The sequence below is a fragment of the Eschrichtius robustus genome, chromosome 1 (assembly GCF_028021215.1).
Source record: "Eschrichtius robustus isolate mEscRob2 chromosome 1, mEscRob2.pri, whole genome shotgun sequence".
In the NCBI taxonomy this organism is placed as follows: domain Eukaryota; kingdom Metazoa; phylum Chordata; class Mammalia; order Artiodactyla; family Eschrichtiidae; genus Eschrichtius; species Eschrichtius robustus.
The window spans coordinates 87,573,863-87,600,501 of NC_090824.1; the positions used below are offsets into that span (position 1 = coordinate 87,573,863).

General features: G+C 41.2%; 1 protein-coding gene across 3 annotated transcripts in view; it reads left to right on the forward strand.

Annotated features, from left to right (window-relative positions):
* Positions 1 to 26,639, forward strand: part of EIF2AK4 (eukaryotic translation initiation factor 2 alpha kinase 4) — a 108,250-nt gene that overhangs the window by 56,364 nt on the left and 25,247 nt on the right. For all 3 annotated transcript variants that reach the window (XR_011074671.1, XM_068549146.1, XM_068549155.1), the window contains 15 exons: positions 304 to 737; positions 1,289 to 1,358; positions 3,606 to 3,689; positions 5,454 to 5,576; positions 7,472 to 7,576; positions 9,454 to 9,511; positions 10,789 to 10,868; positions 13,637 to 13,738; positions 16,940 to 16,993; positions 19,258 to 19,494; positions 20,929 to 21,004; positions 21,411 to 21,532; positions 24,131 to 24,180; positions 25,331 to 25,499; positions 26,433 to 26,549. Coding sequence is in view for 2 of the 3 variants with exons in the window: in XM_068549146.1 (XP_068405247.1) it covers positions 304 to 737; positions 1,289 to 1,358; positions 3,606 to 3,689; positions 5,454 to 5,576; positions 7,472 to 7,576; positions 9,454 to 9,511; positions 10,789 to 10,868; positions 13,637 to 13,738; positions 16,940 to 16,993; positions 19,258 to 19,494; positions 20,929 to 21,004; positions 21,411 to 21,532; positions 24,131 to 24,180; positions 25,331 to 25,499; positions 26,433 to 26,549 (1,881 nt within the window). In the remaining variant the exon portion in view is untranslated. The remainder of the gene's footprint in view (positions 1 to 303; positions 738 to 1,288; positions 1,359 to 3,605; positions 3,690 to 5,453; positions 5,577 to 7,471; positions 7,577 to 9,453; positions 9,512 to 10,788; positions 10,869 to 13,636; positions 13,739 to 16,939; positions 16,994 to 19,257; positions 19,495 to 20,928; positions 21,005 to 21,410; positions 21,533 to 24,130; positions 24,181 to 25,330; positions 25,500 to 26,432; positions 26,550 to 26,639) is intronic.

Genomic DNA, 26,639 nt, shown 5'->3' on the forward strand with positions numbered 1-26,639 from the left:
AAAAGCAGGGATGTAATTGTCAATAAAATGAATGATTAAAATGGAGATTATGTTTTCCCCAGAGTCTCTTAGCAGGCTATATACATTTAGCTTGGGGTGAAATGTTTTCTGTTTTTGGCAGTCACGAGTTTTTTCACCTTAAGAACTTCAGACACGTGGTCCTCGACTGTAGCTGTGGGTTCTGACTCAGAACTCGGGGTTCTCCTTGGGAGGGGATGGGCTGACACAGTAGGAATGCCAGTCGGTACAGGGTTTGGAGTGGCTGACCTGCCGGACCCCTCTCCTTTCTCCTTCGCGCGGCAGGTGCAGAACAAGCTGGACGGCTGCTGCTACGCGGTGAAGCGCATCCCCATCAACCCGGCCAGCAGGCACTTCCGCAGGATCAAGGGCGAGGTGACGCTGCTGTCGCGCCTGCACCACGAGAACATCGTGCGCTACTACAACGCCTGGATCGAGAGGCACGAGCGGCCGGCGGGCCCCACGCCGCCGCCCCCGGACGCGGGGCCGCAGGCGCTGGACTGGCGAGCCTTGCCCCGGCCGCCTGTCGGCGACAGCGGCACAGACGGCCCGGGCAGCGTGGAGGCGGCCGCGCCGCCGCCCATCCTCAGCAGCTCGGTGGAGTGGAGCACATCGGGTGAGCGCTCGGCCAGCGCCCGCTTCCCCGCCACCGGCCCGGACTCCAGCAGCGACGAGGATGACGACGAGGAACACGACGGCGTCTTCTCACAGTCCTTCCTGTAAGAGTTCCCGGGCGCTGCTGGCTCGTCCCCGCCAAGCCCAGGCCGGGGAAGGGGAGGGACTTGGTTAGAAATCCAGTCCTGTGGACCATGATGAAATACATGTATATGCAACTCATTTTTAGAGAGTAACCAAATTCATTCAGTCCAAGAGTTTTTTCCCTTTGATATCTTCAAGAGATCTCCAAAATCCAAGCCCTGGAGGAAGGAAAAATAGAAACTTCTTCCAGTCCCTCCTCTTAATACATTTAATAGGATTTTTAAAAGAGCATTCCTTTTAGATAAGGGCTTCCGACTCTGTGGAACATAAAGGAACTAATTTGGAGTCTTGACACAGGACCTACTGCAGTTCTAAAAAGGGTTACCAAACCAATAATTATGATCCTAAAATAAAGTTTAAAGTTTAACGCATCTCAGAATCCACCCTGGTCATTTACATTCATGGTTTTATTTCATTGTATCCATTTGGATACAGTTTATCATAACTCTGAGCTATTGAATTATAACAGGGAATTTGGTTTCTTTAGTCTTTCTCTATTTCTCTTTTTAAGACCTGCTTCAGATTCTGACAGTGATATCATCTTTGACAATGAAGATGAGAACAGTAAAAGTCAGAATCAGGTAAATATATAAATAGAAGTTACACCTTTTTATTCATCATGGGATGGGTACATAAGCAAATGTTTGATGTTATAAACCTCAGGTAAAATAGTAAAGCCTTAATCTGATATGCAGATATAGAAACATGATTTTAAAACATGATTTTTTAAAATATGCTACTCATATGGTTACTTATAGGTCTTAATTTATCCACATAATAAAAGGAGAAGAATAAATTGACATGCTGGGTTTTTTTGTTTTGTTTTGCTTTTAGTGAAAACCACTTCCTAGAGGATTTTAGGAAACATTATGTGGTTGGGGATGAGGGTTGAATGCAAATTAATTGAGTAACTAAACAGCCTAATTGTGGAGTTCTGTAGGTCTCTCTCACATCAATTAATCTTGATGACTTACTCTCATAAACCATCCTCTGGAACAGTGTTTTAACACTGTGGGTTATGATCCTGTAACGGGTTATGAAATCAGGTTCAAGGGTTACAACCAGCTTCATTTTATTTTTAATGCTGTAGAGAAGAGTAAAGAATACCAAAATGTATCACACTAGTAAAGGTAAACTCTGTTCGTAGAACTTGTCTCTTATGAGTATATGTATTAGGTGTAATATAAAATACAACATGGTCTGAAAGATTTGAGAAACACTGCTCTAAGCCTTGGACCCCACTCAATTCTGTATCTTCCTGCATCCAGGCCAGCAGAGCCCCTCAGTGCTGATGGCTTGGAGTTCGGTGTGAAACTTTGTAATTTCCAGGGCTGTCAGTTATTGCCAGAGAAACCTTCTGCAGCTGGGGATTGGATGCAGTGACTTTATTACCAGGAATAAAAATATAATTACAAGCAGGGTGCATTCATAGCAGATAAAAAGAAGTCTATACATAGACTCTCTTGGATAAGCAGTTAAATTGGTTTGAATGAGGTTTGAATGCTTTAGCCAGCACTTTTTTTTTTGGCTGCGCCGCGCAGTATGCAGGATCTTAGTTCCCCAACCAGGGATCGAATCTGTGCCCCCTGCAGTGGAAACACGGAGTCTTAACCATTGGATTGCCAGGGAAGTCCCAGCATTTTTTAAAAGTACTTCCCTCTTCTATTAAAATCCCCTTAACCCCTGAGGAAGTTTAAGGAATAATAGCATAAGTAGTCTAAACTAACTGCTTTGGTTTTAGCATTAGTTATGCATATAATTATTATGGGGGCACCAAATTTACAATTCTGGTTTTTCTCAATTAAGGGAGATATCCCATGGGCATTCTAATTGATGGGTAGAAGCCTCTAAGAGATTAACAATCTTGTACAGATAATCCCCAGAATAAATAAATGATTCAAGAGTAGAATTGAGGGAATTCCTTGGCTGTCCAGTGGTTAGGACTCCGAGGTTCCACTACGGAGGGCCCGGGTTCAATCCCTGTTCGGGGAACTAAGATCCCACAAGCCGCGCTGTGTGGCCAAAAAAAAGAGTAGAATTTGATTGTTTCCAGAGCAGTTTTTTTCCTTCAATAAAGATAAAATGTTGAAAAAATGTTTCCACACAAAAAATGCAGATCAGAAACAGTCAAATGTTACCTAATGCTTTCCCATACTTGGGGGTAGGAGGGAGTATTTAAATATGTCTATTAGAAGAAGAAAGAATTTTTTTTTTAAGGGACATGAGTTAGAAAAACAGCTGTAGGGGTCTAGCAGACTAACCACGTGGAAAAGTAGTGTAGAGGATCGGTCACCCTAAGTGGCAGCTGGGTGGTGGTTCTTCAGTGCTGTAGCCGAGGGCAGTGTGCCGTCTGGTAATGTGATCGCATTTAACTTGTTTTAGCTAAAGATGGATTTCTCATCTTCTGTTTCCAAAGTAAACCTACCATCAAAGGTAGGCATTCCAATAAAACTGAAGCCTTAAAATATTAGCCTGTATACATTCTACCCTTCTTATCCATAGAAAGATAGCAAGTGGTGAGAAGGAATTGGCTGAGAGCCTTTCTGTGGATTACCTTTAATACCCACCTGTTTCCTATTGTCCCCATCATTGTTCTGTACAGTAACAGACCTGTAAACTGTGCATTAGATTCTGGTATTGGTAGAATTGCCTTTTAAATGCTGTAAGCATCTAAAGGACAGTGGTTGTTATTCTGCTCTCTCACCTTCCCTCTAAAGCAGCAGGATAGCTATGTATGTGGTAGGGGCAGGAACAAACGACTTGGTGGTGGTGATGATCTTGTTTCATTCAGCTTCATTTTGAGCTCTCACGTGTTCCTCTTGGGTTAGGATGAAGATTGCAATGGAAAGAACAGTTGCCATGAAAGTGAGCCACCGGCAACCACTGAGGCTGTGCACTACCTCTACATCCAGGTGAGGCCCTGGCATGCAGCTCAGTGACACGGCAACTCCCAGTAGTTGCTGGTGGGTAGGTTTTGGGAGATGAAAGCAAGAGAGCGAGCAAAGAGGGCTCACCGCACTGCCAAAGATTAATTGGCCAGGGAGGATTATAGCATGGAGGCCCTTTCCCCCTGCCTTGAACCCATGCTCTCCTGTACCGTAGCAGGAGACGGCACAGGGCAGTGGTTCCAGCTCTGGACTTTACTTAGGCTGTGTAAGTTCACATCCTGGATCCACCGGTCACAGCTTTGTGAGCTCAGGCACGGTTCTTCAGCATTCTATGTCCCAGGTTCCCCACCTGTAAATTAAACAGTAGCAGTTACCTCAATGGCTTGTGAAGAATACATGAAATAACATGTGCGAAGTAATTAGAACCCACCTGAGTTCCATAAGCGCTAGACTGTGCATGTACAGAAGCTCTACTTTGTCTAACAAGTTAAATCTGGACAAGCAAGGTACGAGGCACATACATCCTCGTGTGTACAGAAGAAACACCAACCTGGTTTTAGGAAAGTGGCTCGTCCTGGAACCCCTGAGGGACAGGAGAACCAGCTCCAGTGAGGCATTGCTAAAGGGAAGCTTATAGGCTTTGTCCTGCTCACACTCCCGAGGGGCGCATTCTGGACAGTGGCGAGCTCAGCCAGCAGAGGGACAGCCACAAACCGAAGCGGAAAACTTGCCTCTGGCCCAAGTGAACAGGACCATGAGTCATTATTAGTGTTTTCAGTCACATCTGCAAGGAGGCAGATCTTTAAATGTGAGATACAGTACTATGCCCAAGAAGGAGCCCTCAGACAAGTGTAACGTTTCAAAAGAGTCTAGTTAGGTGGTTGCTTTCCTGGGGTTGCAGCAGGTTTTAGGTTTTCCCTAAACATAAACCACTCACACACATGATAAAGCATTTGTCCCCCAAACCGCTAACTGTTGAGTATCTACTACATGCCATTACGCTGTAAACAGTTACAGTGAGACAGAAGTACCTAGCAGAGGTACGTGATGTGTGGTAGGATCTTGGTGTGGGAGGCCTGGAGGATGAGTCAGAGTTTGTAGATGTTATTCTGAGCATGAGAGGATATTCCTCCCATTTAAAATGACATGTTCCCCTCTTTGAAAACAAGAAAGTCCTTCTTCATGAGAAATCTCAACTGTGGCACTGGTTTGAAACATAGGCTAGTTTCATAAATCAAATGCTGCATGTTGCTCTAAGGTTTAAATGATATTGCAGTTTTCTGATAGATTAATACACTTAAGAAGGATGAGATAGAGCCCTTTCTTAAATGTTTCGGTATTTATAATGTTTTGCTCTAGACTTGAAGGTCATTGTCATTAATTTAACATGCAAATGAAAAAGGCTAATGACATCATTGGATTATTAATTAGCCCTTCTTGGAAATTTGGGTTTGGAAACAATCTTGTAAAACAAAAAATAAAATTTTACTTAATTCTAAGTGTTTTCATATTATATGTGACAAGGATTTTAAAGTCTTATTTTTTTAATGAACAATAATATAAAAAATAAAAATGATTTTGTTGGGGTGGTAAGATTATGCATATTTCTTCCCAATTTTTTTTAATACTGTTGGTTTCTTTTTTTAGTTAAAAAAAAATAAGCCTTTTCCATAAATATTTAAAATCCGTGGTACACGTTTTAAAATGGGGGATTACATTAATTGCCATTGTCCTCCTTAATTGAAACTCTATATCATCAAATCCTGCCTGGTTTGTTCTTGTCCATAGATGGAGTACTGTGAAAAGAGCACTTTACGTGACACCATTGACCAGGGACTATATCGAGACACCGTCAGGCTCTGGAGGCTTTTCCGAGAGATTCTGGATGGATTGGCTTATATCCATGAAAAAGTAAACTTTGCAACATTTTATATCTGAAAAACTTATGTTTACATAAAATTTATGGCAAAATCAAATATTGTGCGATTTGAGAAAGCCTAAAATAGAGGGAAAATTATGGGTATGTTGAAATAATCTATTTTTATAGGAAATAGAACATATCAAAAGATGAGAAAATAGTATAAAGCATCAAAGTTCAAAGAAAGCATTGAAGGATAGAAGAGGGGTCAGCAAACTATAGCCCATGGGTCATATCTAACTCCCTACCTGTTTCTGTTCAGCCTGTGAGCTAAGACTGGCCTTTACGTTTTTAAATGGTTGTAAAAAATTGAAAGAAGGGTAATATTTCATGATACCTGAACATTCTATGAAATTCAACTGTGTCCATAAATAACGTTGTATTGGAACAGGGCCATACCAGTTTATGTGTTGCCTGTGGCTCTTCTTGTGCTGCCACTGTGGAGTTGAGTAGTTGTGGCAGAGACTGTGTGGCCCATAAAGCCTAAAAGATTTACCATCTGGCCCTTTGCAGAAAAAGTTTGCCAGCCTCTGGGTTAGGTGGAAATAATTGAACATGTATGGAACTTGAGGATGATTCCTTGAGTGGTTTAGATAAAGTGAGAGTGTGATTAATACCTGCCAAGATATGTGATTCTGACTCAGTGCTACCTTTCCTAGGAACATGGGAAAATTAGAAAGTCATCTGGCAAGGGTAGAGATGAGACTAACATAGTTTGCCACATGTATAAAATGTCACTGCAGAGCTAGAAATTGTCATCACGATGTAAATGCTAATGGACCTAACTTCAAGATGAAACGCTGCTTACATTTTAAAAATGGGGTTGTCGAATGTGTTAGTGTAAATACGTTTTTTCCTTTGCGTCAATTTTCTTTAACCTTAAACTATTTATACTGTACCATATTTATACTAAAAAGCCAGGACTATCATTTACAGATGTCTAGTTTATAAATGATTCGGTGGAAGTGGAATTTGCAAGGTTGGACATAAAAATGAGCTCTAATGAAGGTCATTAGAACTCTATTACTGTGCTAGCGTCCTGGGGTCCTAGAACCGTGCTCCGTGCGCTGTCTTCCTTGCCATCTAATCTGCTCAGTACCTGCCAACCATTTGTTGCGTGTCTAACACTGTGCCAAACCTAGAAATAGAGAAAGGCACAAGTGTATGACAAACCCCATACTTGAGAGGGACTTCCTGTTTTTTTGAGGGAGCCGACATTTACCTTCATGTAACAGTAAGAGAGATCACACCATAAAGTGTTTTTATTACATTTATTTCCTGTATTATAGTTCCGGAAACAGTAAGCATGATGAGGATGCTATTAGGAAGGGGAGAAAGTAGTGTTCACGTAACAAGTCATCATTGAGCACTTACCTGGTGTGCTGGGAATGCAAAGTTGAATTATTAGAATTACTGTGGAAGTCTTCGTGAATAAGTTGGCACTTGTAAATATTGGTACAGTTCCAATGAGTGGAGAAAAGCCTAGGCAGGGCAGGTAGCCTGAAGAAAGGAGTAGAAGAAGGAATGAAAATGGTGTGTGTCTCCCTGACCAGAGCAAGGGTTTTGTGATGCAGTAGAGAGAAAGATCACGGTGAACCTGATAGACAGGGGTCTTGGATGCCAAAGGGCACCATTCGGATTGGACCTGATCAGGACCACCAGCAGGTAGATTGGGAGAGGGTGGCAAGGTCATTGGCAGGACATTTGGGAGACATTGTGGAGGTCAGACAGCCTGGACTAGCATGGTCTGCATGCGAAGACCTCATCCAGTTTTCATCACTAGGTTGGCCTTTCAACAGGCCTTTCAAACAGGTATGGACTTTCAAACAGGTATGATATAAGTTATGTTTGGGAAGACGTTGTTGGTTTCTTTGCTCTTTTCCATCAGGGAATGATTCACCGAGATTTGAAGCCTGTCAACATTTTTTTGGATTCTGATGACCATGTAAAAATAGGTGATTTTGGTTTGGCGACAGACCATCTAGCCTTTGCTGTGAGTATTTTTTTAATTCAAATGTGCCTGAAAATGGACCCATGTGCCTTAACTATCCTGTCTTCTAACATTCTCATGACTATGAATTCCCTGAACTCTGCTGTGTAATCCCCAGGAAAGTATACAAGTCTGAAGGGGCAGCTGCAAATGATCCTGCAGGCTTTGAAATTGTGAATACGTTTTAGTGAGTACGTTCCACTTGCGAGACATACAATTATTAGTTTGTGGGTGATATTTAGGTCAAAGGCATGAAATACTTTATGAAACAATTTGGTGTTTTGGTCTACCATGCCAGGCACTGGGCTAGATGCTTTACACTCGATGGGCTTTTAGTTAGCTTAAGGAAATAAGGCTCAAAAAACGTAAAACATCAGAAGAATGAGTTCTAGACAACATAAATCAGAAAGTATTAACGCTCTTCTTCACAACACTGTAGAGTAGTTGTTAAACCTACAAAGCTAAAATAATGTGAGGTGAGAGAAATAGTCATATAAGACTTAAAAGCAGGAGGAAATTTGCATATGGTTATGAGGATCAAGAAGGGCTGTATAAAGAAAACAGCATTTCAGATGAGCCTTAAAGGATGGTGAGAGTCCAGTAGGCTGAGATTGAGGGCAGGGCATGGTGACACCAGGGTAGGGGTTTCCCGAGAGAAAGAACAGCATAAGCAAAGGCCCTGGGGTAAGCAGACATGATTGTTGAAGGCCAGCATGTTGTCTGGTTGGTTGAAACTATGAGGTGTAGGGGAGCAGTGAGAGAAGATGCTTGAAGGTTGGGGATTCCTGGAGGTGTCAGGCCTTGAGTGCTGGGGGAAGAGTTTTACTTAACATCATAAGCCAGAGATTAGGCACCAAAATCTGTGGTAAATGCAGTTAATTATAAGGGTGGTCAAAAAAAGAAACTAGGATTTGGATTAATGGTGAGAAAAACCTCAGGGGTTAAATTAGAAGGTGAGGTTAGAAGGAGCAGAGAGGGAGGAAATGGAAGGGGGACAGTAAGGACATGGTCCTGACCAGAGCACTGGGGAATCTGAAGAGTGCTAAGACCAAGGAAGGGCTCTTTGGGGATTTGATCCCCAGACTAGCAAATGTAACTTGATATCTGTAGGCTGTAATAGTAGGGAGGTAGATAAGAGCACAGGCTCTGGAGGCCCACTGCCCTGGGCTAGAATCCTTGGGCAAGTTACTTAACCTCTTAGTATCCTTTCCATAAAATGTGCCTAATTCAAGTACCAGCTTCAAAGTTGTCACCAGGATAAAATAAGAATATAGGTAAAGCCCTGGAACATTGCCTGGCTCTACGAATATTAGAGCTCTTGTTATTGATGGCAGTGCTCGTGATAGGAATCTGTGGAGAGATGTCCAAAAAATAGTGATTTAGGGGAATGCGGGAAACAGGGCTGTCACAGATATAGTGGAAGAAGTGAGGCTACCTAAGAGGTATTAGCAGTGACAGTGGAACATATTTGGTGACCAGCCTCTAGGAAAAAAGAGTAAAAATTGACCCAGTGGGAAAATTAAAAAAGTTAGAAAGTGAGTTTGTTGTTATTAATATACCTTTACTCTTCCCAGTAAATAGATTCTGTTTTGGCATTTGAAATATGAAAATAAATTAGTCTAGGTAAGTTTTCAGGGGGTTCTGCCACGAAGGAGTTCTACAGTGAATTGCCCTTCTCCTTGATCTCATTGGGGTTTCCAGTGAGCCCTGCATTAGTAGGCTAACTAAACTAAAAAAAATTTAAAGCTCAAAAAAGCATTATTATAGTTATTCTGGTTTCTGTGTAATATTTTTCAGTCAGTCTTCATTTAGAAATGATAATCCATTCCTGTGGAGTAATATAACATTTTAATTTCTTATTTGGCTACTTGAATTTTTAGGCTGACGGCAAACAAGATGATACATCAGGAGATCACTTGATTAAATCAGACCCTTCAGGTAAATCCAGAAGACTGTATATTTAATTAGTGTGTTAACAAGCAATCCACAAAATTTCTTTTTTTCTCTTTTATCTTTTTTTAACATAAAAAAATTTACATATGTAATGTATACAACCTGAGGAGTTTAGAGGTACATACACGCCTAAGAAAGCATCACCACAGTCTATGCCATAAACATATCCATCACCTCCAAGTTTCTTCCTGCCCTCTTATTTATTGTTACTATTATTATTAATTTTGTGATAAGAACACTTAGCATAAGATCTACCCTCTTAGGAAAATTTCATTTTATTATTATTTTTTGGCGGGGGAGTGCGCCGTGCAGCATGTGGGGATCTTAGTTCCCCGACCAGGGTTCAAACCCGTGCCCCCTGCAGTGGAAGCGCAGAGGCTTAACCATTGGACCGCCAGGGAAATCCAGGAAAATTTTAAATATGCAGTACAGAATAAAATTTCTCAAAGTGAAACCTTTTTTTTCATTTGTAAAGATTTTATTCTAAAGCACATTATAATTATTCATTAAATTAACAAAATTATGGAAATGCTTTAATTTTTTTCCCTTTTCACTATATAGATTGTTCTTCAGAACTCTAAGAAATCAGACCTTCAATTAGAATAATTTACTCCTCTGGGTAGGCAGTTATACTTTGACCCCAGGTGGTAATAGGAGGTTACCTCATGACCTGGGCCATCTGGGGTCTTCCTGCCTGGCACTGCCCCTTTACCACAGCAGAGCCATCCTGTGTGGAACAAAGTGTGTGGCCATCCATGATTTAGGGTTAATAGCTTGGTGAAATGCATGCTGCTTCTTCCTGTGAATAGTGTAAACAATTAACAGACCACGTCTCACTCTTTTTTTTTTTTTTTTTTTTTTTTTTAAATTTTATTTATTTATTTATTTATTTTTGGCTGTGTTGGGTCTTCGTTTCTGTGCGAGGGCTTTCTCTAGTTGTGGCGAGCGGGGGCCACTCTTTATCGCGGTGCGCGGGCCTCTCACTGTTGTGGCCTCTCTTGTTGCGGAGCACAGGCTCCAGACATGCAGGCCCAGCAGTTGTGGCTCACGGGCCCAGTCGCTCCACGGCATGTGGGATCTTCCCAGACCAGGGCTCGAACCCGTGTCCCCTGCATTGGCAGGCAGATTCTCAACCACTGCGCCACCGGGGAAGCCCGCATGTCTCACTCTTAAGAAACTTTTTTTGTTTTGTTTTGTTAAAAATTTGCCTTATCTCTAAGTCCTGTTATTGGTAATCCTTCCCTCTGCCTTCTTCCATGCAGGTCATTTGACTGGGATGGTTGGCACTGCTTTATATGTAAGCCCAGAGGTCCAAGGCAGCACCAAATCTGCATACAACCAGGTAAAGAGGAAGGTTTTTGGGGAAAAGGAAAGATCTCAAGAGAGAGATAATAGTAAGAATATCAAGATTACAGCATTTGGGGTTTAGTTACCAGCTGAAATAGTCAGGAACATTCATTCACTCAATATATATCCACATGTCTATTGAGCGACTGCTCCAAATAGGACATGTGATGCCCAAGGACAGTGTCTGAAGCTGGCACTGTTGTTGCCAGGGAGCTTACAGTCCCTCCATCCATCTAAAGAAGATTTGAACTAACTGGTCCTGGGCCAGACCCCAGGAACACAGGGAACAAGGCAATCAAGTAATAAGACATCTTATTCCAGCCCTCCGGGAGCTTGTCCATTGGTGGATGATGGTGGATGAAACAGACAGTAAACAAATAAAAAATTTTTAAATCACAAACTCTGTAGGAACTAAGAAGAAAAGAAATGGAGTCCAGTGACCAGAGAACAGTAAAAGACATCATCTTTAGGTCGACTGACTAGAGAAAGCCTCCCCAAGAGGATGGGTTTCAGGATAAAGGAGGAAAGGGGGGAGAAGCCATGCAAAGTTGGGGGCTGGAGCTTGGCTGGGAGAGAAGAGGGGTAAGCAGAGGAAATAGCATGCACAGAGAGAAGACTGGGTGAGAGGTAGCGTGGCGCACTTAGGACAGTCAGAGAGAGGGTCAGTGTGGCTGCAGCGTGGTGAGAGCTATGAGGGCGAGAGGCACGAAGCGAAGCTGAAGGGAAGGCCAGGGTCAGATGATGCAGGGCCAGCTTAGCCATGAAAAGCGATGTGCGCAGGCAGCGCCTGAAGGATGTTGAGCGAGAGAGTTCGCTCTAGCTGCTGCCGGAGGCTTGGCAGGAGTCCAGGTGGGGCGGCTGAGCGGGGACCAGAGTGGTGGCAGTAGAGACGGGGAGAAGTGTGCAGATATGAAATACATGTTGGGGGGGAATTGACAGGTTTTCCTAATGGAGTGGGTGTTGGGTGAGGAAAAGAAAGGAAAACAGGACAGTGCTCAGGTTTCTGCCTGGAGTGGCTGGGGGAAGGGTAGTTGACTGAGCTGAGGAACCATGAGGAAAGACCTGGGAGATGGAGGAGAAGACAGCAGGAATATTCCGTCTAGGGCATGTTTAATTTGAAATGCCTGATGAGAAATCCGATTAGAGAGCTCCAGTCGGCTGTTAGGGACTCAAGACTTGAGTTCAGAAGAAAGATCAGAGTCAGAGGTATAAATTTGAGAGCCATTAGCACACAGATGGGACTTAAAGCCATGAGACTGGATGAGATCACTTCGGGCAAGACCGTAGAGCTAAATTTTTAAAATACATGAGGCAGGCAATTCACATTAAAGCATATTTTCAAGCTAGCAGTGGCAACTGAAGCCTGGGTTTTGGTTCTGACAGGGAGCACTTGGTAGTGACAGAGTTGAAGCAGACCTCCAAATACCTGGTGAGGGTGAGAGTGTGTGGAGATGGACACGCCCACCCTGAGGGAGGGGGAGGCACCTTTAGTGTCATCTTTTCTGCGTTTGGTTTGTAAGAGTATAATGAAATCCTTAAAAGGACCTTACCCTTTGGCCTAGCACGTCCACCTTTTGAAACGTATCCTAAGGAAACAACCAGGGACATTCAAAAAGATTGGTGTAAAAGAGGTTTGTCACAGCGTTGTTTATAACAATGAAAAATAACAAGCATTTAAAAAATAGGGAACTGGTTAAATAAATTATGGGACGTCCATGTAATTGAATATGTCATTAAAATATTAGGGGCCGGTTTTAGAAAAATGACATTATAGTATAAAGATATTCTTGCTATATTAAGGGAATAAAAGTTACAAACGACAGTGTGGTTCTAGTTTTATAGTGTGTGTGTGCGTTTAAAAAAACCCACCGAAAGGGCGTATCTTAGCCATCAATTGTAAATATCCTTAAGCAGTGGGATTATGGGTGGTTGCTATTGTATTCTTGGTGCTTTTCGGTATGTTCCGTTCAGTATGTACAGTTTTCTACCGCTAACATGTGTAGGAAATGACACAATGAATGTTTGTTTTTAAGACTTTGGAGGTCACTGGTTGCAGAGGCTCTCCTACTAATCCTTGAGTCCAAATTCATTGACGTTTTCCTTGCAAGTGGCTCCTGTGCCTGTGTGCAGTTCACCATGAGCAGTCTCCCGCTCAGCCGGGTTGTGCTCAGCTGCCGCAGGCAGAGGGCCTTCTGACCTCCTTCTTCCCCTCGACAGCTCCCTACCTGAGACTCTGCACTGACATGCCCTTTTACCTTCTTTACTTACAACTTCCATATTTTGTTAGGAGTCGTCACGATATTTCTGTTGTGCTGTGCTTCTGACCTCGTTGGTATGGCTTTGCAATCAGTAGCTGACCTTTGCTATCAGCTGCAGAGTGCGATCTGTGTTTCCCTTTTGCAATGATTAGTAAAGATGCAAAGCAAATTCTTTCAACAGATCTCGGTTGTCCTTGCTCTGTAGTGATTATCCTCAGTGTGTGGCCAGTGGTTATGTATGTCTATGTGTATAGCTAAACCAGTTACAATTAATTTTTAAGAAAAACATTGAAGTCATGCCAAATATTTTATCATCTAAAAATAAATATGTCTCTCATCTATATTTTACACCTCTAATTTTTTTTTTTAGAACAAAGCGAATTTTTTCTAGTGTGGCTTATTTTCACCTATGCAAACATCCCAACTAACAGTGCTCATCCTATAATTCCCTAGTGGATTATGCTTTCATATCTAGCCTCTAAATAAAATTCTTTTTCCTCCTCAGAAAGTGGATCTCTTCAGCCTGGGAATTATCTTCTTTGAGATGTGCTATCATCCCATGATCACAGCCTCAGAAAGGATCTTTGTTCTCAACCAACTCAGAGATGTATGTATCAGATGTTTTAATGCCTCAATTTCCAATAACCTGAATCTTAGCATAGACATTAGAATTTGATGCAGGGTATTTTTCTTGTATTTATAATATAGAAAGAAGTGGTCCTACTATAATTTTCTATATTTCTAGTAAATGGAAGTCCACCTCTGCTTATGCACTTACAATGATGAGAAACTTACCCCAATTTTATTTATTTTTGGAATCATACTTGAAGATATTTTGCTAGGTTATCCTTTTTAAAAATATTTGGAGATTACTCTTGATTTTTTTTTAATTTTTGAATTTTATTTTATTTATTTTTTATACAGCAGGTTCTTATCAGTCATCAATTTTATACACATCAGTGTATACATGTCAATCCCAATCGCCCAATTCAGCATACCACCATCCCCACCCCCCCTCTTTTTTCCCCCTTGGTGTCCATACGTTTGTTCTCTACATCTGTCTCAACTTCTGCCCTGCAGACTGGTTCATCTCTACCATTTTTCTAGGTTCCACATACATGCGTTAATATACGGTATTTGTTTTTCTCTTTCTGACTTACTTCACTCTGTATGGCAGTCTCTAGATCCATCCACGTCTCAACAAATGACTCAATTTCGTTCCTTTTTATGGCTGAGTAATATTCCATTGTATATATGTACCACAACTTCTTTATCCATTCATCTGTCGATGGGCATTTAGGTTTCTTCCATGACCTGGCTATTGTAAATAGTGCTGCAGTGAACATTGGGGTGCATGTGTCTTTTTGAATTATGGTTTTCTCTGGGTATATGCCCAGTAGTGGGATCGCTGGGTCATATGGTAATTCTATTTTTAGTTTTGTAAGGAACCTCCATACTATTCTCCATAGTGGCTGTATCAATTTACATTCCCACTGACAGTGCAAGAGGGTTCCCTTTTCTCCACACCCTCTCCAGCATTTGTTGTTTGTAGATTTTCTGATGATGCCCATTCTAACTGGTGTGAGGTGATACCTCATTGTAGTTTTGATTTGCATTTCTCTAATAATTAGTGATGTTGAGCAGCTTTTCATGTGCTTCTTGGCCATCTGTATGTCTTCTTTGGAGAAATGTCTATTTAGGTCTTCTGCCCATTTTTGGATTGGGTTGTTTGTTTCTTTAATATTGAGCTGCATGAGCTGTTTATATATTTGGGGGATTAATCCTTTGTCCGTTGATTCGTTTGCAAATATTTTCTCCCATTCTGAGGGTTGTCTTTTCGTCTTGTTTACGGTTTCCTTTGCTGTGCAAAAGCTTTTAAGTTTCATTAGGTCCCATTTGTTTATTTTTGTTTTTATTTCCATTACTCTAGGAGGTGGATCAAAAAAGATCTTGCTGTGATTTATGTAAAAGAGTGCTCTTCCTATGTTTTCCTCTAAGAGTTTTATAGTGTCCGGTCTTACATTTAGGTCTTAAATCCATTTTGAGTTTATTTTTGTGTAGGGTGTTAGGGATTGTTCTAATTTCATTCTTTTACATGTAGCTGTCCAGTTTTCCCAGCACCACTTATTGAAGAGACTGTCTTTTCTCCATTGTATATTCTTGTCTCCTTTATAGTGAGTTCCACCATTCTGTCTTCCAGGTCACTCATCCGTTCTTCTGCCTCAGTTATTCTGCTATTGATTCTTTCTAGTGTATTTTTCTTTTCAGTTGTTGTATTGTTCATCTCTGTTTGTTTGTTCTTTAATTCTTGTAGGTCTTTGTTAAACATTTCTTGCATCTTCTCGATCTTTGCCTCCATTCTTTTTCCGAGGTCCTGGATCATCTTCACTATCATTATTCTGAATTCTTTTTCTGGAAGGTTGCCTGTCTCCACTTCATTTAGTTGTTTTTCTGGGTTTTATCTTGTTCCTTCATCTGGTACATAGCCCTCTGCCTTTTCATCTTGTCTATCTTTCTGTGAATGAGGTTTTTGTTCCACAGGCTGCAGGACTGTAGTTCTTCTTGCTTCTGCTGTCTGCCCTCTGGTGGATGAGGCTATCTCTACTCTTGATTTTAAAGCAAAGGAGGAATCCAAAAATTTTGCATAATATCAATATAGTTACAGCAGTGGGAATGGGTTATAAGGATAATGGATATTTAGCTCTAGAAATTAAAGGTTCCAGCTGAATGGACCTGGTGTAGTAATGCCTAAAGAATACCACCATGACCAGAAGGTAAACAGGGTCTGGGGAAAATGTCAGCCACTTGAATTTTTTTCCCAGTGAGATCTCCATTTGTCTTCTTGGAATTGATCCTCGCCCAAAGGATCAATTGGCCCAAACTAAACTGTCATTGCCCAAACTAAAAGGGACTCATGTTAGTGTGCGAGGGCCAGGATGCCTATTGGAAATGGCATTAAGATGACAGTGGAGAATAAGGTTTGAGTGAGGGTGATTTAGATTCACATATTCATGAGCAAGAGATACGGAGAGTCTTCCTCTTCCTTTCTGAGCAGAGCCAAGCAGGCATGTCTGTTAGGGTAAATCACACACAGCGTAACTAAGAATACTCCGGGTAAATCACATACAGCTTAACTAAGAATACTCCACTAGATATCTTGGAAAAGAGTTTAATGGTTTAACTGCCAGAACAGCGTGGGCAGCTGTGTTCATAATGTATCAGAGGGCAGCTGTGTTCATAATGTATCATAATGTATCAGAAGAAATGAAGTGATTACTGTGTCCTTGCCTTGACTTGGAATGCTCTTCGAGGACTATGTCCTTGGTGGAGTGCCTTTCCTTAGTCTAAAATTCATGTTTGTTCCCTCATTTCAAGAATATCTCAACTGCCAAGTTAATGTTACGACTGAGGTCTTATTTACCAGAAAGGTGAGAAATTTGGGGCTAGAGGTTTTTGTGTTGTTTTTCTCTTACTCGGTATTGATGGTTTGGTATTTCTACCCTTTTTTAATCTGTTTGTTTAATAAAGCTACTTTGTCTTTCCCTGAAGCCATTAGATTTTAAATACTTTGTCCTCAAATGAGGTGCTTTCTGTCACCTAGGCTGTCATTTGGGTGAAGTAAGTATTAAGATAATACGAATGTCCTTGGAAGGATGGGCGTTGGGTTTCACGATGAGTTTCACATCCGTCTTCCCTTGTTAGCAAGTTTTCATTTCTGTATTTGATTTTCTTACCTCTGGTGAATAAAATGCTTTCACTGTGGCAGTCTGCCAAGCACTTGCTGATTTGAATATAATATTTTTTTTAGCCTACTTCGCCTAAGTTTCCAGAAGACTTCGATGATGGAGAGCATACAAAGCAGGTAATTTTCTGATGCTTTAATTACTGTATTCTCACTCTTGGGTTTTAATTACTCTTTTTCTTCTTCTTCAATTAGTAATCTTCTGCCACTCATTCTCTTGTGTCATGGGAACAACGTGGGGAAAAAATATCGAAAGATGGAGTACTTAAAATGTATTTAGACTTGAAATACACCATAAAAATGCCAAGGGCTGACATAGAATATTAACAAACTACAGGGTTCTTTTTTGTGATTCATGATGCTTTTGAAGTACTGTTTGGACCCTTGGCTTAGCTATTGAAAAAAAGAGAATGCTCTTACAGCTCATTGTTTTAGATAAAGCTTGGAACTTTAAGAAAAGAAGAATATATCTTAAAACTACAATTTTGTTCTGTCTTATGGTAAAGTAGCTCAAATTGTAAAGGGGAAGACTAGACAGCCAGATGTTATAGTAATTTAAAACAAAATAATTTCTCTTCCATACTACAAGTGTGTGTGTGTGTGTGTGTGTGTGTGTGTAAGTCATGTCATAGTAAATATTGGCATCTGGCTAATATGTAAGAATCATTAGTGAATTTATTATAGTGCTTCTGGTGTACCTTTCTTCTTAATGCTGGCTTTTTGTCTTAGTGAAGCCTTCCATGGTTAATACTCTTGTCATGTAGAAGTTTATTCCTTAAACTGACTTCTTAACAATTATAATCAAGGCAAAATCCCTTATTTAAATTATTAATGTTGAGAACAGAAACCTAGCTAGAACATTGCATTAATTTGCTGTTTCTTGATTATTGGTTATGTATCTGGATGGACAAGTCACTTAACTTTTCTAGACTTTAATTTTCCTCCCCTGTAAAATAAAGGTATTAAGTACCCTTTATTTATATTAGCACTAACATCCTATAATTCAGTAGCGTTTAATGTGACATTTGTTTATGGCTCGAGGGACCCATTCTGCCTCAACTATTGAATTAGTAAAGAACCATTAGAAAATACATTGAGTTGTGTTTCTACTTCTTTTGTTAGCTGTTACCATTGATTCGAACTGAGTTGTTCCCCATGTTTTGGGGTGTCATAAGTAAATATTCATATCCCAGCCTTTCCCTGTAACAAGGTCAGTCTTATTCATTATTTCCTCATGTTGGCAGCTGTGGTGGTGTAGGAACTTAAACCACAGACAAAAGTGCAACTATGCACACCATTTGTCATGACAGTGATTGCCCTCCTGTCACAGGGACTTACCGGGCACCCTTGAGCATTTGCATTTGGGCTGTATAAACTTAGCACCACAAGCAGTGCCATGGCCACCTCCCACGTCACGTTGTTGCTTTTTATCCAAAAGGGGGCAGCATAGAAAATGCTTGTAGACTGAGTATAACACAGTTGTTGCCACATACAGAAATTAAGCAGTATTACATACAGTCTGTTTTGCTGAATAGGATATTATTTTTACCAGTTTAATTTAACATAACTTTTCATAAAGTTATATCATGTCAGTTTCCTTCTTTATGTGAAAAATAATTACCTGTGTTTTTATTTTAGCCTAAAACCAGGGGTAGGGATTTGGGGGAGGGTATTTTAAAGTTACATGATTAGAAAATGCTTAATGAGGTTCATCTAAAAATTGAGATTTTCTGATCTCAGGTATTCCTCTAACTCCTTATAAATCTTCATTATAAACAAAAGAATTACAGAATCATTATGGAGCCTTTCAAAGGTTTACATTGCCTTCAAATAGTTCCCTGCTTAATCAGGTGATAGCTGTGAAGGTATAATAAACCAGTAACATAAGAGAATTCAAGGGAATGGTATCAATACAGATAACATAAATGGAGAATGAAAAATGAAAAGCTGTTTTATACTGCTTTAGAGATTCTAGAAGCTCCTACGCGTTATAGTTTATACTAAAATTAAGCACCTAAAAATACTTGCTTTATATTCTTGTATCGTTTTTGATACAGTAGTTTAGATACAGTGTTTAGAAGGTCTCTAACTTCTGCTTCTATGTAGTTGTTGAGTTGAGGGTTTTTTGGTCCTTTATGGCAGGGAAGTATAAGAAGGGCCTCTTTTAAGAAAGACTCATATTACATTGTTGCACAATTCTGTGACCATAATGAACTCCAGGGGGGGAATGACAAATTCAGAGATTTCAGAAATACCAGTTAACATGCACCAACTAAGTGGAAGAAGTGTGTCTCTTTTGGACCTGAACCAACCACCGCTTGTCAGGAGAATCCCTGAGCACCTTCCACTGCACCCGTCCCCGGGGTGCCTGGGTTTCGTTGTAGAAATCTGTCATCTCCTGGCTGTTGAACCACGATCCGGCAGAGCGGCCCACGGCCACAGAGCTGCTCAGGAGCGAACTGCTGCCTCCGCCCCAGATGGAGGAGTCGGAGCTGCACGAGGTGCTGCACCGCACCCTGGCCAACGTGGGCGGGAAGGCCTACCGCACCGTGATGGCCCAGACCTTCTCCCAGCGCATCTCCCCCGCCGTCGATTACACCTACGACAGCGACATACTGAAGGTGGGCCTGAGCCGCGCCTCGAAAGAGTTTCACCTGGTCCACAAAAGGGTGGAGTCACTTCCTCGATTTTCATGCAGTCCTTTAATGCCTCCAACATAAGTTCTTTTTTTTTCTAATTGAACTGCAGTTGATGTACAGAGTTGTGTTAGTGTCAGGTGTACTGCAAAGTGATTCATATGGATATATATGATTCTTTTTTTCAGATTCTTTTCCATTATAGGTTATTACAAGATATTGAATATAGTTCCCTGTGCTCTACAGTAGGTCCTTCTCCAACATAAGCTCTTAATCTGAGGTCTGTATATGCAAAATGTGTGCATATGCATTATTCCAGGAAGAGCCACACTTTTTTTAATTACTTAACTTGAAGGAGTTCCTGACCCACCGCCTACTAAAGAGATTAAGGAGCGGTGTTTTTAGAGACTGAGCCCTGGCCCAGCTGCCCAGTGCGAAAAATACCCAACCAGCTCAGATCCAGATCCGGTAGCCAATAGCTCCCAATGCTGGCTGCACGTCAAAGTCACCTGTGAGGCCCTTTGACGATACAGAGGCTCAGGCCCTACATCTGATCTAGTGACTTGGAATCTAAGTGTGAGGCGCTTCAACAATCTCAGAGCTCCCAGGTGGTTTCTGAAGCACAGGCAGGTTTAACATTCAACATCTATGTTCAACATAACATTCAAATGCCTTCAACATTTTCTTGTTTAAAAACAAAAACGGTCTGAAACAGTATAGCAAAATGTTAAAATTTGATAAAGTTGGGTGAGTGAATAACATATATTTTGTTATATTCTCTCTCTGTTTCTGTATGCTTAAAATAGAATTTAAAAGAGTAGTAGAGAAAGCAGTGGTAAGGTTTGTGGAAAATCAGTATAGATTTCAGGGGCTAGTTTTTCTTTGCTGGCAATATTAGACATTTGCAGGATTGTGGCTGACTTTTTAATTTTTGGGTTTTTTGCTTATCTATTATTTCTAAATTTTCTATAGTGAAATAGTACTACTTTTATAATACGAAACAAATGAAAAAGACAGTTATTTACAAAATACACAAAGGCCTTGAAGCTTTCAAGAGGCCCACTATGAATTACCTTAGAATATGGGAGGTGGTTTGACGCTGTTAGGTGTTTGACTGCTGCAGTATCCCTGAAAGTCCTCGGGGAGAACTGTGTAGTACTATATGCCTGGCTCTCTCTGAAAGGCATACATCAACATAAGAGCTTGGACTTTAAACCTAGGCAGCCTTCCTAAAGTAGGACGTGTTGCAAGACATGTGGTTTCTTCTCTCCTGAATATGTTCAAAAGGGGAATGACTTGTTGAGACCTCTTTTTGATCTTGGGAATAAGCAATGTAATGCCTACAGCAAGCCACAGAAAAGTATGGTAGGGGATCCCTTTGATTAGGCTTTGATGACATTTTAATTGGTTATATCTTAGGGCAGCTTCTCCATCCGTACAGCCAAGATACAGCAACACGTGGGTGAAACCATTATCCGCATCTTCAAAAGACATGGTATGTCCTTTTTAAAAAATTATGTGCCTTCTCAGAAGATGTTTTGTTTCCTCATCAGAAAGTACTATGAATGGATTTGGGTGCAACCATATTTTACTTTTAAATTCAGTTCTAAGTTGTTGACACCTGTGAAATTTAAGCTTATCTTTATAATTCAGCTTGTTGAGGAGAAACAAATTTGAATATTACAACCTTGCCGCTAAAATACAGTTGGTTTGTGGAGTCAAAAATAGGACTGAATTAACAAACTTACCTTAGGTGAGCTTTCCATTTAGAGAATTGAAGATAAACTGATTTCAACAGTCCCAGTAGCAGATTACTCAACTGTCAGGTCTGTGTTCATTTTAAGTTGCATCTGGAAAGAATGAGAACCTGATGATTAGTTATTTTTTCTCATTGGGTGTAGGAGCTGTCCAATTGTGTACCCCACTGCTGCTTCCCCGAAATAGGCAAATATACGAGCACAATGAAGCTGCCTTATTCATGGACCACAGCGGGATGCTGGTGATGCTTCCTTTCGACCTGCGGGTGAGGCTGGGAACATTCTGCTGACAGCGCGTGTGCCATGCCTGGTCCCAGGGGTGGCACCTGTATTAAAGGATGACCCCCACCATCCCCCTCTAGGCTTATATTCTTAACGTCACCTTTAGGAAACATAATCTTGAAGGAGTTATCAGGGTGAGAGCATTATGGGAATTTGGTAAACATTTGACACTGAGTACATCCACCTTAGTGCTTATGACCCTAGAAACCTGAGCCCTGTATTGCAGGTGTCACGTCTGCATGTCAGTGTTGAGCTTCGCCAGGTGACCACAGCAGGCTAACCTGGCCAACTTAGACACATAAATGGAGTTTTTTTCTTTATTTCTTGGCTAGGTCTTCAGTAGCTTTCTAACATGCTAATGTCTAGAACAATTAAATTCTTGTAACAGCAAGCATCTCTGTTAATTATGTGTGCTGAATTTTGCTCATGCTTGCTTTCTTATCCCCAGGGTTCCCTTTTGACAGCCGTACTCTTACCAGTTGATCACTCACATGGTGTTGGCTGCTAACAAGCCCATCTGTACTGTACATGCATGTAACAGACAAGAGGTTAATATCCCTAATGTACAGAAAGCACTTACAGGTAGAGAGATGAGCAAAGGCTATAACCAGGCAGTTCTCCGAAGAGAAAATGCACAGGGCTGATAAACTTCTGAAGGATGTTCAGCCTCACTAATAAGGAAATGCAAAGCAAAGGTACCTGAACTTCACCCATCAGACTGTTAAAAATATTTAATTGTCCACAGATGACAAGGGTTTAGGAAAATGGGTACTTTCATCTGTTGCTGATGGGAATGTAAGTTGCTAAACCTTTAGAAAAATAATCTGAAAGTATTTAATAAAATAAATGCACATACTATACCCTTTGAGCTAGCAATCCCACTTTGAGAGATTTACTTAAAGAAATAACACATCAGTATACGAACCTTAAAAGGACGTCCATTGACAATTTATCATAGTGCTCAAAAACTGAAAACTGCATGTTCACCAATAGGAAAATGGTTGAATAATTTATTATGGAATACTAAGGAGGTAAAAGATCAAAATACATATATATTTAGATAGATCCATACCTATATTTGATCTGTAGAAATGTCCGTGGTATATTGTTAGCTGAAAAGAAGTACGTTTCAAAGGAACTCTAATATGATTCCATTTTTATTATATAGAGAAAGAAAAGAGTTTAAAAAAGCACAACTGAGCGTGTGCATAAGGTGCACTGTGTGTTTGCGTGTACCCAGTATGTGTGCGGTAAATACATGTTCCCACATGCGTGTGAACAGTGACACATACCAGCTTGTTTGTATCACCAGAGTGACGTGTCAAAGACTCGAACTTTTGACTGTATTTCTCTGGAGGGAGGTCTGGAATCAGGGCATTGTCTTTTTTTCATATCTGTGTTTTGTTTTATGGTTTAAGAAGAAATTCCTTCCACACCCTCAGATTTAGTTTTTCTTTTATAGTAAGTCAAGTGATTTGGGATTATTTTGAGTGAGAGGTAAGTAGGTAGCATATCAGACACTTGGGCTCTGTTGAAGAAAGGATAGAAGGGCAAACCTTTACATAGCTGTACTGAAAACTGGCTTCTTCTTCTCTAGACATTAGGACACGAAAATGCAGATTTTTCAACATCAGCTCTCTTTCTGTGAGCTGATATATTCAGTCCCCCAAAATAAAAAGTAATTGCCCTTTGAGAATTTGACCCATTGATTAATGATACCACGTCAGAGCTCTTGAGGCAATCTGATAATGGTTTTATAAGTTGTGGTGGTTATTAGTGAGTGGTTATTAAGAATTTCTTCTGTAAGATCTACAGGAAAGTCAGTAAATTCACCACAAGAGGTAATACCCGGGCTTCCCTGGTGGCACAGTGGTTAAGAATCCGCCTGCCAATGCAGGGGACACGGGTTCAAGCCCTAGTCCAGGAAGATCCCACCTGCCGCGGAGCAACTAAGCCCATGCGCCACAACTACTGAGCCTGCACTCTAGAGCCCACATGCCACAACTACTGAAGCCCACATGCCTAGAGCCCATGCTTCGCAACAAGAGAAGCCACCGCAATGAGAAGCCTGCGTGCTTCAACAAAGAGTAGCCCCCGCTCACCGCAACTAGAGAAAGCCCACGCGCAGCAACAAAGACCCGACTCAGCCAAAAATAAATAAATAAATAAATTTATTTTTTTAAAAAAAGAGGTAATACCCATGTTGATTGCATTAAGTGACACTTAAAAAAATTCACAATCAAATAACTTGCACTGGTTTTAATTTGGCATAATAAAAAATTTAGCAGAGTGTGTTTAATAGTGAATTTTTCTCAAATTCAAAAACCTAAGAAATGCACAGTGAATAAGGTTGGCGGTACATCCAGCAGTGAGGTCGGCTGCTGACTGCCCAACTCAGGAACATTCCAAGGGGTGTGAATGGCAAGCAGTGCACAACTTTGTGAATATTCTACAAACCACTGAATTGTAAACTTTAGAAGGGAGAACTCTGTGGTATGTGAGTTACAACTCAAAGCTGTTATTAAAAAAGCAAAAGGTGGTTGGCACATGTTGACATTGACCTTTGAAACTTTATTTTTCAGGTTCCTTTTGCAAGATATGTGGCAAGAAATAATATATTGAATTTAAAACGGTAAGAAACAACGGGGGTTCATTTGGTGGATGTGGGAAAGAAACCAAGGAAGAATGTTACATCATCTGTGATCCTTACACAGTAAAGAATTTGGAGTTTAAAGTACTGAGCTTGGAAAATGGTCAAAAAGCCCAGCCCCAGTACCCCTTTCTATGATCAGGACTGGCAGCCTCCCCTTTGAAGGAATGTAGCAGTTGGGTAGGTACCTGAAGCTCCCACAGTCTATTCTGTGCCTTCTAAATGTCCCCAAGTCACGTGACTAATTATTTTCACAACCAGTTGCTTGGAAAAACATCTGGCTGTTCTTGATCACAGATGGCCCCTTTTAAAATTTAATTGAAGGGACAAGTGGCCAATGGTCTCTGTGTGAAAACTGCCTACAAAGGTAACTGCATAAAAGCTGCTTCTGGAGAAGTAGAGTAAACCCAGCAGGAATGCTGAACACCAAGGACCTCCAGGCACTTACTGCTGGGGAAAGGTTTGGTGTACATTGAAATACCACAGGAGTCAAACACCAAGAGCTTCATAAATTGGAGCAATATTCCTGTCAACGAGGCAGCCGACTTTGCAGCTCCTTTCCTAAACAAAATCAAAGCTCTTTACATGCTTTTATCCTCAGTTCCAAGTGAACAGTTAATATTCATAGTCCTCAGGTGTGGGGATCACTGTGTAGAAAGCAAACACTTAAGATAAAATTATTTTTGTTTGTAATTTCATCTCTATTTCAGACATCAAAAAAAAAAAAAAATTAAGCCCTGTAGTTTAATAGTGGCAACACTGGGAATTGGAACCTAGATCACAAGGCAAGACTATTCTGGGCACATCTATCTTTATGTTTTCTTAATCATACTACTGATTAATTTTTTCACATTTGTTTATTTTATCTTATTCAACAATCTCTTACACATATTTAATTCCAGTAAGCCAGCAGTCCCCAGCCTTTTGGCGCCAGGAACCGGTCTCATAGAAGACAGTTTTTCCACGGACGGGGGGTGGGTGATGGGGGGGATGATTCAGGCGGTAATGGGAGCGACGGGGAGCGGCAGATGAAGCTTTGCTCACTCACCGGCTCCTCACCTGCTGCTGTGCCGCCCGGCTGGGGACCCCTGCAGTAAGCAGTGACCTTAGAAATGCGGGTTTCTCTCTCCAGATACTGCATAGAACGCGTGTTCAGACCTCGCAAATTAGACCGATTTCATCCCAAAGAACTTCTGGAATGTGCGTTTGATATCGTCACCTCTACCACCAACAGCTCTCTGCCCACCGCTGAAATCATCTACACCATCTATGAAATCATCCAGGAGTTTCCAGCACTTCAGGTTCCTTCCCATATCCTAACATCCCAAGGTTATCCCGCTAGATAGAGTCCTCTGCCGAGTGCCGTGGGAAAGCCACGACCGCAGGACTGCTCCTCAGATGGTGCTGGCGGTGAATCACATTGTTACTCAAGTCCCCTGGAAAGTCTGATGTAGCTTTTGAGACTTATCTCAGGCTCTTACCTCTGCCTTGACCAGAACGGGTTTTGTTTTTGTCTCTTTGGTTGGGGGGAGGGTGTTGTTTCTCCATCCATTCTTCCAAAATTTGAGGAATTAGCCTAAGATTCCTAGGATGCTTTAAGCATGTTGAGACCCCTCAGCTCCCTCCTACACCCAGGCTCTTAACAACCAGCTTCACTTTGCATAGTCTCTGTGGACTACCCAGCCAGTGGAGACTGCTGTGAGCACAGTGGTGGCTCTCCTCCGCCTTTACTTTCCATCCCGCACACACGCCCTGTTCACCCCGCCACCGTGAACACCCATCGGTCACGGTGTGCCCCTGTCCAGAAGGACCTCTCTATCCAGCTGCGGTTGGGGCCCTTTCTCCCACTGCACCTGGCTCAGCACACAGCTCGCCACCCTGCAGATGCTCATTGATTGACTTGTGTGCTTATATTCCACCAGCCGGGCTTATAGGTCAGTCACTGTTGAACCAGGTCCTCTTCCCTCTTTGAAATCTGTGTCGGCTCGCTCAGGCTTTTGAACATAGCTGGAGACCAAAGTATTTCTGAGGCGTATAATAAAGTATTAAATTATATTATACTCTGACCACAACAGTGCATGAAGAATGTATATGAAAAAGTAAACTAGAAGGCACTATGCTAAAATTCAGTCCTTCCATTGTGTCAGGTTGGTGAATTGGTGATAAGATTCTAGATTTGGTCATGTGCATGTATTGCTTTTATAATGAAAATAATAATAATTTCTCTATCCTAGGAAAGAAACTACAGTATTTACTTGAACCATACCATGTTACTGAAAGCAATACTCTTACACTGTGGGATCCCAGAAGATAAACTCAGTCAAGTCTATGTTATTCTGTATGATGCTGTGGTAAGCATTTAATTACTTTGAGTTGATATTGAAGGATAATAATAATAGTTCATGGGTATTTTCTTAGTGATGTAACCATGAAACTGAATT